This window comes from Varanus komodoensis, unplaced genomic scaffold, assembly GCF_004798865.1.
Source record: "Varanus komodoensis strain SLA01 unplaced genomic scaffold, ASM479886v1 scaffold1, whole genome shotgun sequence".
NCBI classification, from domain to species: domain Eukaryota; kingdom Metazoa; phylum Chordata; class Lepidosauria; order Squamata; family Varanidae; genus Varanus; species Varanus komodoensis.
In genome coordinates, this window is record NW_025335268.1 from 1,976,318 (window position 1) to 1,988,868 (window position 12,551).

General features: G+C 39.8%; 1 protein-coding gene across 1 annotated transcript in view; it reads left to right on the forward strand.

The window, feature by feature from the left end:
• Positions 1 to 12,551, forward strand: part of KCNK2 (potassium two pore domain channel subfamily K member 2) — an 87,937-nt gene that overhangs the window by 51,624 nt on the left and 23,762 nt on the right. Inside the window, exons 4-5 of the mRNA XM_044448134.1 lie at positions 4,390 to 4,550; positions 5,484 to 5,670. Coding sequence (XP_044304069.1) covers positions 4,390 to 4,550; positions 5,484 to 5,670 — 348 coding nt within the window. The remainder of the gene's footprint in view (positions 1 to 4,389; positions 4,551 to 5,483; positions 5,671 to 12,551) is intronic.

The window sequence follows — 12,551 nt, forward strand, 5'->3', positions numbered from 1 at the left end:
CTGTGGTTTCTTTTAGAATTAAAAGCAATTGGAGGGTGACTAACATTGAGGGCACAGCACTGGGGGAAAAAACCCCTTTATTTCCCATGAGTTTTCCTAGCATAAGTCCTCCCCAAGAACTTGTACCTGAGGGAGAAACACCTAGGTATGGCTCTCTCACATCTTGTCTAGTTTGGTTCCCCAGTTCCTTGTTTTTTCAGTCCCAGACCTTAAACACATCTAAGCAGCCTTTGATGTGTCTCCCTTTTTTCAGCTCACACTTCAAGGGAAATGTGCTGGGTGATTATCATCATTATAATTACTCTCTTAGACCACCCTATAGCACATTTGGTTTCTCTGGGTGGATTACGGATTTTAAAAATATACACAGAAACAACAAAATGATCATAATTAACAAGCAAAAAAACAATAATTACAGGAACAAATCAGCAACCCGCAGCTAAGAGTCCCTGCTCCCAAATGGTGCTGAAATGGCACTGAATAGGCCCCCAACGGGAATTGCCCTTTGATGCCACCCTTCAGCACCTGCTAAAGGGTTCAGTGCCAGGTGCTGAGCCTATAAAAAGGCCCTGATGGGAAGCCAGTGCAGGCAGGGCAGGCATGCTGTGGAGTTGCCCTCTCCCCGCTCCCCATCTGCCTTCACCAGGTGTTTGTGGGGGAGTTCACGATGTCTGGCAATGGAGGGGTGGCGGCAGCAGTGGGGGCAACGATGGGCTGACAAGCACAGTGTTGGCTTCCCAAGGTGCCGAGCCCCTAGAAGGGTCCCACAGTGGGAGGCCCCACCTCCTCCACAGGCAGGTGCGGTGCAGGTGTGGCTGGTGTGATGGAGCACTGCCCTCTCTCCACACAGCCCATTCTGCTCTTACTAGAAGAAGGGAGTCACATTCTGTTGCTTAAAAATATATCCTTGTTTGACTTGATGAATAGCGCAGTGCCCCATGCCCTCCAGATGGCTTGGACAATGATGGGATTTGCAGTCCTATATAACTGGAAAAGATGGTGGTTGCAATCCAACACATCTGGAGATCCCATCCGGGGAGAACTGAGTTCAAATGTTTATTCAGGTAGGAAGGTGACCTAGGGCAGTCAGTTTCTTAGGCTGCTGTAGTCAAAATACCATGCTGCCTTGAGCATCCTGGAGAAAGAGGAGTAAGATAAATATTTTGAACAAAAAATGCCACACATGCATGAACTATGCAGGTTGATCATGACCACTGTCATCACATGACCTGCATGAAAGTTGCTTGATTGGTAATTTTCTTCAAATCTCATTCAGTCACCCTTATTAATTAGAAGTTTCATTATGAGCAAAAGAAAGATTTCTCTGAAGAATCTCTGTCACTTCTGAGGGCTTATTATATATCCCCAGAGGGTATAGAGTGGGGAAACCCATCACAGCAGGAGGCCATGGTCTGGCTTCTGATATCTTATGAAATAATTAATGTTTTGAAAGGTATGAGTTAATGACTAATTGGTCAACTGGTGGTATATGCAAGTTAAAGTAGATCTGATATGGAATTCCTAGTGTTTGGAATTCCTAATGTATTTTTATGTTCTATAAAGAAGTCATGGATGCCTCTGAGCACAGAAATTCAGAAAGGAGCCTTATATGGAACTTGATGTGAAGCAGGAACAAGCCCGCCTTCTGCTTTGGCATGCTTCCTCCTGAATATCCAGGATTTTTGTGGAAACTGAAAAAGAAAACAATGTGAGTTCCAGGCTTTGAAGTTCAAGAGATGAGCACTTGAATAGGGCAACATTTTCTGATGGTTAATCTGGCATGAACATAGTTAGGTTTTCATAGTAAACCAAAAATCCAACCCAGACCCTTGATAAGGGCACTTCAGGAATTTTTCATTGACCAAATACTTCAAACCATTATGGGTAGTTCGCCTTGCCATTTGCAGCAATATGGCTTTTCTTTTTTCCCCCTTAAAGACTGTTTCGTCCTTTCAGGTTCCTCCCAGTGTCTACCAACTTCAGCTGATGCCTCCCTGCTAGCCCATCCCAGACATAGCGTTGTTTCACAGTATTCTGGCAAAAGGGAAAAGAAGGCAGGCAGAAGTCGCCAAGAGCAGCAGCATACCCTAGTTTTAAAAGAAATGAAAAGGGTCCACTATACTGTGATTGCCACAATTAATAAGCCTCTCCGGCCATTTGGAAGAATTCTTGCCCACATTTCCCCATTTTCTAATGCCCTAAATATCTAACCTCTATCACACACAGACACAGACGGACACACAGACACAGACGGACACACAGACGCATGGACATGCACACTGCATGTTCCAGAAACACTTGGTTGAGAACTTTTGGTTCAATCTTAATTGGATCAGCTTCAATCAAATCTGTCTAACACTGTTTTACTAATTATCTATCACAAATCCTTTTTGTTTTGGAGATAAATCTTTCCAACTCATGAGTTGACATTAAGTATTCGTAGCAGAGGGCTGATTTTACCTTCCAGTACTTCTAATACCATGCTAAAAATGTAATTTCTTGAGAACTACAAAGGAGTTTGGATCAATACACTAGTTGTTAAAATCACAAGAAGATGCAAAATATGCAGTCATGTTTTTCTCAGTGCCAGCTTCTGGCACAACATTATCTGTCGCTGTTGGGTGCTGTCATCTCTGACTTGTGGTGACCCTGTGAGTAAGTGTCTGTCCTTGCCAGCCCTGTTCAGCTCTTGCAAAATTAAAGCTGTGGCTTCCTTAATGGAATCCATCCTTCTCATAGTTAGTCTTCCTCTTCTTCTTCTTCTGCCTTCAGCTTTCCCTAGCGCATTGATATTTTTCTTGTCAGATTTCTTCACTGTCCAGCTTTTGTACCCATGCTTAGCGATTGGGAGTAGGATAGTGTAGATGTTCTTGGCCTTAGTCTTCAGTGGAATGTCCTTGTACCTGATGATCTTTTCTGATTCCTTCATTGCTGCCCTTCCAAGTCTCAGTCTTCTTCTAATTTCTTGGCTGCAGTCTCCCTTTGAATCGATAATTGAGCCAAGGTATGCAACATTTTCACAATTTCAATTTCTTTATTATTGACATTAAAGTTGTATAATTCTTCTGTCATGATTTTGTTTTCTTAATGTTCAGCTGAAGTCCTGCTTTTGCACTTTCTTGTTTCATATTCATCAGGAGTCTTTTTATTTCATTGCTGCTTTCTGCCAGTAATATGGTATCATCGGGATATCATAAATTATAGATGTATCTTCCACCATTTTTCACTGTATGTTCCACATACAGATTGAACACACAGGGAGATAAAATGCATCCTTGTCTGATGTCTTTGCCCATAGTAAACCATTCCGTTTTCCATATCTGCCCTAACTACTGTTAGTAGTTTCCTGTCCATTTTGGGGTGGGGTGGGGTGGGGTGGGGGTCTTAATTTAATTGTTCCACTGTACCTTGTAAACATTTTGGTTTGGATCCATTCTTGCATTCAGCTCAGTTCCATTGGTGCTAAGGAAGGATTTTCTCCCGTTTTCCTTCCCCTCTGTAGTGTAGGAAGTGGCACTGAGGTTGCAGGTGGAAGAGGGAATCAGAGGCAATCATTATGCATCCAGGCCTTAACGAGAGGCATGCTTGAGCACCTGCTGAGGGTCCATCCCCAGCAGGAAGGAGTCATTGACAAGACCTATGTGGATATTCTTTTCCTTTTCACCAAAGTAGCCTGCTTGTTCCCCTGCCAGTTGCTGCAATCCAGACAATGATGGTAGTGAGACAGGAGGACAATAGACACTGCTGCCTGATTTCTCAGTGGCTCTCGGCCAGTAGTAACAGTAATGTGAAGAAGGATGAGAAGCAGCAGCTGCTGGAAGGTAGATTCGTTGAAGGAAGGGGCAAATTGAGGGTATCTTGCCCAGGGGCCACCAAAACATGGAGCTGACACTGATCCCATCTACTTCTTCCAGTAGATTCTAGTTCATTCCATGAATGGAAGAAGGCTTTTTCCATTTATAGAAAGGCAAGTATGGATCCAATCTTGATGTTTTGAAAGAGACTTAGCCATGTTGGACAATAGAATGACATCTGTGCATTATTTAGTGGTCTTACTGCAGATCTGATCTTGTTCTCAGAATGGAAAACAAAACCAAAACCCCTACTTCCCTTTGAAGTGAATTGACTGTCTGTCTGCAGTGACGTCATTTTGCAGGCCTCTTCAGTCAGTTCCAACTATATTAGATTGATTCTTTGCATAATACCCCAAATGCATTTTAGTTTGAGGTGGTTTAGCAGTCCAATTAATCTAGGTTCTCCATATGAATGTTTTAATGTGATATACTCCTAGGGAACATTTTAAAAGTGTCCTGATCTGCAGTACTAATTAGATGTGTAATTTAATGCCTTTAACTGATTTATCAACAGCTCAAGTTCTTTGTAATTTAGGATTTGGGAACATCTCACCACGTACAGAAGGTGGAAAGATATTCTGCATCATCTATGCCTTACTGGGAATTCCTCTTTTTGGTTTTCTATTGGCTGGAGTCGGAGATCAACTAGGGACCATATTTGGGAAAGGAATTGCCAAAGTAGAGGACACTTTTGTTGTGAGTATATCATCCTGAAATAGAAATACGCAGTGTAAATAATTTCTGTAAGTTTAAAACTATCTTAAAGGGTAACACAAAACCTAGCTTCAACAGCAAAATGATGTCAATGTTAATATTTTATATGTCATGGGAAATGGTTTCAAAGTTGCCAAAAAGAAGCTGTGCATAATTTTGCAAAATCAGCTCCATCTGTGTTTTGTGATTTTCAGGTGCCTTTCCTTTTTGTTGTCTTCTCATTGGCTAATTTGATTTTTGTACAAATGTGTTTATAAGTATTTATGGATAGACAAACTTGTGAAAATGCACAAATCTCCAAATCTGAATTTTCACACTTTAGTCTATGGGGGAAATGAACATTTATCAGTCAGGCTTTATTTAATTGTTTATTTGCATTTTTATATGACTAAATTGGCAGTAAATTACAGATAGTTTAAGAAAGTGCCCAGCAAGTCTGAAATCCATGTGACTTGGGGACAGCAGGTCCATTGCAGAATCTGCAAGACAGAGTCATAGAAATGGAATTATTTGAGTCCATTGTGGACCACTTACAACAGTGGACTATTGGAACAGAGATTTTGGTCTTGCCTTCATGAAATAAACTAGATGCTGCCTACATGTACGTGTAGCTCACCCTTCTTTGTTTCTGTCCTTTGCTTTTCTGAAAAGCAGGTTTAGGAGGTCAGTCGATGTAAAGTAGAGAAGAAAGAAACATGCAGCCCTTTCCTTGTATGTTTCTGCTTATCTCCAAATAGTTCCCAATCAGTGTCTTCCCAGTGCAACTCACATCTTAACCCATACAAGGATTCTGTGAACGCACCTATAGATAATGCACATACAGACAGTGCATATACAATGATAATATTTTACTAAGAATGCATTCTTCTCCTCCTTTATCCCTCTTTCCCCTTTATTTATCCCTTTCCTCTTTAGAAGTGGAATGTGAGTCAGACAAAGATCCGCATAATATCAACAATAATATTCATCCTATTTGGCTGTGTGCTGTTTGTTGCTCTCCCGGCAGTAATCTTCAAGCACATAGAAGGCTGGAATACACTAGATGCAATTTATTTTGTTGTTATCACCTTAACAACTATTGGATTTGGTGACTATGTCGCAGGTAAGACTTTCACCCTGGTCTGCTATCAGGATTTAATGGGTAGCAATATTGGCATGATATGATGATTTAAGGGACTGCTACAAGGTCATCTCAGCAGCCCCATTGGAATCACCTACATGGACTTACAGCTCAATAGGGTTTCAGACTGGAGCAGCCAGAATTGAACCTGGGTTCATTTGTATGCAAGCATATCCTTTATCGCTCACCTGTCAACCTTTCAGAATCACTTTTGAGGAGATTATTTACCCCAGATAACTTAGGGTGGAATATGAGTATCAAAAATTTCCCAGGAGAAATAATGTCCAGTCATTTTGTTTTGATGATAAAATAATTCTGAGACTCAGCAAAATTGTTTATTGGTCTCTGTTCAAAGTAGAACAAGATCACTTCAGTTATGGATTAAAAGTGTCCACCACATGGGTCTGATGCTATGCCTAAAACTGCTGCAGTATACCTTGTGTATCAAGAGGCCAAGAATATGGATAGGCACTGTAGGCCCATCTCACTTTTCCTAGCAGTCCATGCTCACTTGTTTGTTCATTAGTTACATTTATAGACTGTCTTTTCTTCAAAGGAGCCTAAGGCAATGGACATGATCTTTCTCCTTTTCACCCTACCCTCCAATGACCATGGGAAGTAAGTTAAGCAGAGAGACTAGCGCAAGGCTTCCCAGTGAACTTATAGTGAAGACTTGGGTCCCTGCCCAACACCCTAACTACTACATGGCACTGATTTCTCTTCCTCCTGGAACTTATCTGAAGACTTTGCTACTACAGCTTGCTACATAGAGTGATTATAGAGGAAAGAGATCTCTTTGATTGCCTGTATTCAAAACGGAACAACATTGTCATATGGTCTGGTTGCAGTGCAGGTTTGGGAAACAAGACCCTTGAGTTTCCTTTTTGCACTACAGTTCACATACATGGAAATGATTGTGTAAACTGATATTTGAGCATCTCTACTAAGCCACTGAAGTATACTAAGTATACTAAGCCACTGATATTTGGGTGTGTCTACTAAGCCATTGAAATAGCTTTAATAAGCTATTGTGCTTTAATTTATTTATGAATATATTTTGGTACAGTATACATTTGAAAAGCTATTATGCTTTTATTTATCCACAACTGAGCATGCTTTTGCCGTGCAAATAGTGACATTCATACATATTTTCACAGCTTGAAGCATGCAGATGGAAGCTGCACCCCTTATCTGATTCTATACATATATCTGTGCTAAAATGCACTGATGCTAAGATTGCTTTCCATGCTGCAACATGCAACAATTCCAGTAGACAAATACAGGCTATGGTATAAAGTTATCCAATATGAGAAGGAATCATAAATGACTCTCCTAATGCAACCATCTCATGGTCTATCAAACCTAGTGTACTCATCAAAGAATTTGTATTTTTCCTGTTTTGATGCACTGATGTACGAGTACGTGCACACATACAAGTTATGCTTATAATAGGAATATTATGTGCAAAGTCCTATATAACTGTAACTAGAACACTGTGTACACTAGTCATTTCTATCATTATCTTTTTACACATTTTTCTGTACATGGACCATTTGAGAATAATACTTTGATCCTACATTGTTATTTATTATTATCAAAGAAAATACGCTTATTTTAAAGACTGTTCTGATATGCAGAACCTTTGGATTTGGCTATGTTTCGAAATGTTGACTAACTGGAGTGAAGAATTCAGTATGTTAACTATAGGAGTACGTTTGATTTCCCCAAGTGCAAAAATAATCTACTTTAGGTTCCAACAGAAAAGATGGAGAAAATGGGGGGAAAAATAAGACTTGGATTTGTAGGTACATGAGATAGATTTCTATACCACCCAAACCTCTCTGGGGAGGTCAAAAAAGTTAAAGCTCCAAAATGCAAAATGGTAAAACAAAGATCAGTCCAGATGTTACATAACTAAGACATCTATCACCATGGCCCTTTCTGCCTTTTCTGGGAATGACATAGATCAGATGACCAGATTATCATCTTGGCATCCAGGGTAGAGGCCAAGTCTAAGAGCTCTTAAACTTTCAAGCGAAACACTACTCCATCCTGCACAGGTTGAATGCCTGTCCCCAGAGGCTCCACCACGGGGACACAACTGCCTTGTCAGCATTGCTTCAGTTTCTTAAGCACCATTCAGTCCATTAGTAACTCAAGGGACCAGAACTTTAGTAGTCTCTCTGGAGTGAGAGAGGAAGGAAGGACAGAATTGTGCATCCTCTGTGTGACCACACACTCCAGATTTTCAGTAGTTTCATGTAGATATTAAACAGCCTTGGGGACAAAATGAAACTTTGCAGGGCTCCATAGATCATCATCCAAGGAATCAAACAGTCCGAACACCATGCCAGAGTGCCAAATGGCCTTTCCTGGAAGACAATAGCCACAACCGTCATCCCAGCCAGGAGATACAAAAAGATAGTATCAGAAGTCATGAGAACCATCAAGGACACACTTCCCTGTCCAGTTTTCTGTGTAGACCATCTTCCAGGGCAAACTAATGTATTGATGGTATGCCTCTCCTGACATCAGTCTACCTGGGCACTACCATCTGCCTCTGCACTGTCCCTTCCAAGGAAGGCCTGTAAAGAGGCAACAAGGAGGAGGGTCTTCTCAGTGGTGGGCCCCCAGTAGTGGAATCGGGGGTTCCCCCACTGAGGCCCACCTTGCACCAACATTATTTATTGTGAATTTCCCAGGGAGCTTAGGCTATTAAGTGGTATATAAAGTAAATAAATAAACAGCTGTCTTTAAAAACTCTTCTCCTCATATGATGGGACATGTCAGTTGACTTAAGCCAGTCTAATTTTATTGAAATTATTTAGGTATTTAAATGGTTTTACATTTTATATTGCAATTTTACATTGATTTATTGTATTTGTACTTTATTTGTATCTTTTTATTACTGTGCTTTGATAAATTGTTGTGAACTACCTAGAACTACTGGCAGGTATAAAATCATCATCATCATCATCATCATCATCATCATCATCATCATCATATCATTCCATAATTTGGGTGTGTGTGTAAGATGTGCAAAAAATGGAATAAGTATAATGGAATATGTATACTATTCCATTCTACCAAAAAATGGAATATGTATTCTGAACAAATAAATTAGCTTGAACAAAGCAAATGTAGTTGTATAGGTTAGAGCTCTTATAGGAGGTAAAGGGATTTTGGGAGGGGTTGAATCATGTATTAGGTCAAAACCTGTTCAAATATTGGCATTTCAAGAATTCAGGCATGCCAACTGTCTCTATTTTACTTAACCTTACCAAAAAAAGCATGACCTTTTAAAAATATTTGCTAACATGTTAATTATCTTCTTTCCTACTTCTCCTTTAGTCTCTGTTTTACTTTTAATTGATGACAGATCGCTGTCTCAAGTTACAATTCAACTAACTTCTAGCATTAGAACATTTCTTGTACTCTTGAAAAGTGTTTTGCGAAAAATTAAGTGTCTGAAAGAACTGAGTAGGAGTCTTTGAGAACATTTACAGAGATTAAAAAGGTCAGAAGAATTTTCACAAAGGATAAAAGAAATAGAAATGGAAATGCCTGTACTTTTTTTCTTTAGAAATACTAGTAGAATATCTGAGAATATTTTGAAATAACAATGTAATAGAAGTAGAGGAATGAAGGGTGATATTGATACTTTGGCTGTATGCATATATTTGTTTACAGCTTTTATTTTTCATGGGTGCTGTTCTGTGCTCACTTGATTGCTGAAAGTTGTCACAATGTACAATAACAATTTAAAAAATTATCCCTTTATATTTGTAATCTTGATCTTTGATCCAGCAAGATGTTGTATATGTTTGCTGGTAATGAAGAAACTTATACTTTCAGCAAGTCCTGCTGCCAAATGGCAATGTACTTTTTCAATATGGTTTAGTTGGGAGTGATTACCACAGATACTCAGTAAAAGGAAATAGTTAGACCAAGCCCCATGCATGCAGGAATAGCTGTGTGCACATAGTGAATTCCATTCCCATTATGCCCCTTGGGTTAATTATATACAGATGCAACTGAAGAGATGCATGTAAATATCTATGGACTGATGTTCCAGACCAGCAATCTATACACGTGAATTTCTTACACTTGTGGGCTACCCTTTCATTTCAGTAGAGATGGGCTCTTGGTTATGCAAATGATTATATGCATTGTTTTCAGTGGATTGAATTTCAGCCTGTCCGTGCCATGGTGGTTCTTCTCATTAAATTAATGGAACAACCAGGTAATTGTATTCCTTGTCTTCATGTGACTGCTTTGCCTTACTTCTTATTTAACCTGGAACAGATCTTGGAATATGGGGCAACAGGTAGAAAAATTAACAAGAAGTCTATTCATGTATTTGGCAGGCTGCTTTATGCTGGAACACCTGTAGTTATTTACAGAACATAACTTCCTATTCATTCAGCAAAGTGCTTATGGTAAATAGCACTTATTTTTACCACCTGACTTGAAAACTACAGTTCTGATCGTACAGTCTGGTATTCTTTTTGATTCAGTTGTGACCTTTGGCACTCAACATATTGCCTTCTACTGACATAAAACGCCCATAGCTGCAGTAGACACCCACATTAATAATTTTCATGAGTTAAAAAGAGGTAATTTTTGATGCATTTACTGTCACAATTACAGCTTGATAAATGGATGGAGAGGAGTAGCTTGAGAAAAAGTTTGTAGCGTCTCTTGAAGAATTAGAATACATTAAGTGTAAATTCTCTTCCACCAGCTTGAAAGGAAGCCATTGCTTTTGACATTTTCAGAAAATAAATTGTTCGGTGAAGGTGAAACACTGGAGAGCTTTTTCATGTACATTCTCTCATCTTCAGCATGATTATACAAACTAAGCTAAATATAGAATCAAAGCTTAAATATTTGCTATATGAGAATAAAGTATGAATAGATTTAAAAACTTCAGAACCAAGAAAAAATAGTACAGAATTATGGCTAACTTTTTTTCTGTAGATATGCCAAGTAAAGAAAACACAGTTCCCATGTGGGCTTCGATAGCATATAGCAAGGAACACATCTCTCTCACTGTAAAGTTGTTTTGGTGGGTTTAACAAGTTGTTATTTTGTCCTGATATGTTTTTCAGGATAATTGTAAGAAGAAGAAAAAAGATAAAGAACTTTGTCCAATGGAAAGTGATAAAAAGTAGGTTATCAGCCATAGTGGGTTGTAGTGTCATGTGAACCCAGTGTGATGATTTGCTCAACTTGGCTTATTTTTCACAAACAAGCAACACATGGTTCATTTTAGGGTTGTTCCTATCCATGGTGGTTTGTTGGGTTGCCCAAGTCCAACAAAGCCATTTTATGAAGGTTGGCATGATTGGCTACAGAATCTTGCAGCAAGAATGGCAAAAACAAACAAACAAAAACCCTTTGCCACTCACTTTTCATGATCTTGCCAGTGACTGCCCTTCAGCTTTTGGGAGGACAGGTATTTATTCCCCAATTTTTTTTTTTTAATCCAGTGCCTCAAAAATACGCAATTTGGGTCACAATTTTAAGTGATTTTTGGACAATCTTTTGCAAGTGGGCACAAATTGGGGTGAATGGAGAGGAATTTTGCACGTCTGTATTAACTGTGCAGATTTTCCTTCCATTTACTTCTAAACCTTAAATTGCACACATTTCCCTTCTTTTGCTTGCCAGCCATTAAAGTTGCACATATTTCTGTGTTTCTGTTTTGTTTAGAACTGTCAGGAAACTGAAGTAACTGCTTCAATAAGTGCTCTGAAAAGGAGTTAAGGAAAGAATGTAAAGTTAACTTCTAGCCTTTGTGGTGAAGCTGCAGACTAGGGAAAGAGTTGAAAAGGTGGAAGGTACTGGGAATTGTCAAACGAACACTTAAAATTGTGAGAATTATATTGTGAAGGGGAATAAACTCCCCGCTCCCAGTTTTTGGTGTACCTTCTATTGCCATTTCCCCCTCTTTACCAGTGCTTTTCTGTAGTCAAGTTAACTATTGATCCCTGGTACAAATTAGCCTATATACAGTCTCATTGGCCAAGCTATTCCAACTCTACTTTGCCCCTACTTTAGATAACTGAAACAGACAAGGAGATGTACTGGAAAAGACTAGCACTTGTGAAAGACCAACACGAATAATCATTTTAAAATGATGAAGACAATTGTAATGATTGTTAATGCAGGATCAACAAAATGTGTTTACCACAAAGGACACTGGGATAACTGCCAGCGCTGGTTGGAGGACTAAGGGGAAGGGAGGGGAGAGCAGCCCACAGTAAGCCCAGTTTTCTGTTGGGCACACCTTGGGTTACTCAGCAAACAACCAGCCCACTGCAGCTTACTTGCAGAATGGCTTAGTATGACATGCAAACCTTGTTGTTGTTGTTAGTCACAAAGTCATGTCCAGCCCATCGTGACCCCATGGACCACATTCCTCCAGGCCTTCCTGTCCTCCACCATCCCCCGGAGTCCACTTAAGCTCACACCGACTGTTTCAGTGACTCCATCTAGCCACCTCATTCTCTGCCATCCCCTTCTTCTTTTGCCATCTGTTGTTCCCAGCATTAGACTCTTCTCCAGGGAGTCCTTCCTTCTCATTCGGTGGCCAAAATATTTGAGTCTCATCTTCAGGATCTGGCCTTCTAAAGAGCAGTCAGGGTTGATCTCCACTAGGACTGACAAGTATGATCGCCTTGCAGTCCAAGGGACTCACAGGAGTCTCCTCCAGCACCACAATTCGAAGGCCACCATTCTTTGGTGCTCAGCCTTCCTTATGGTCCAGCTTTCACAGATATACATTGCAACTGGGAAAGCCATAGCCTTGACTATATGCATTTTTGTTGACAGGGTGATGTCTCTGCTTTTTACTATGC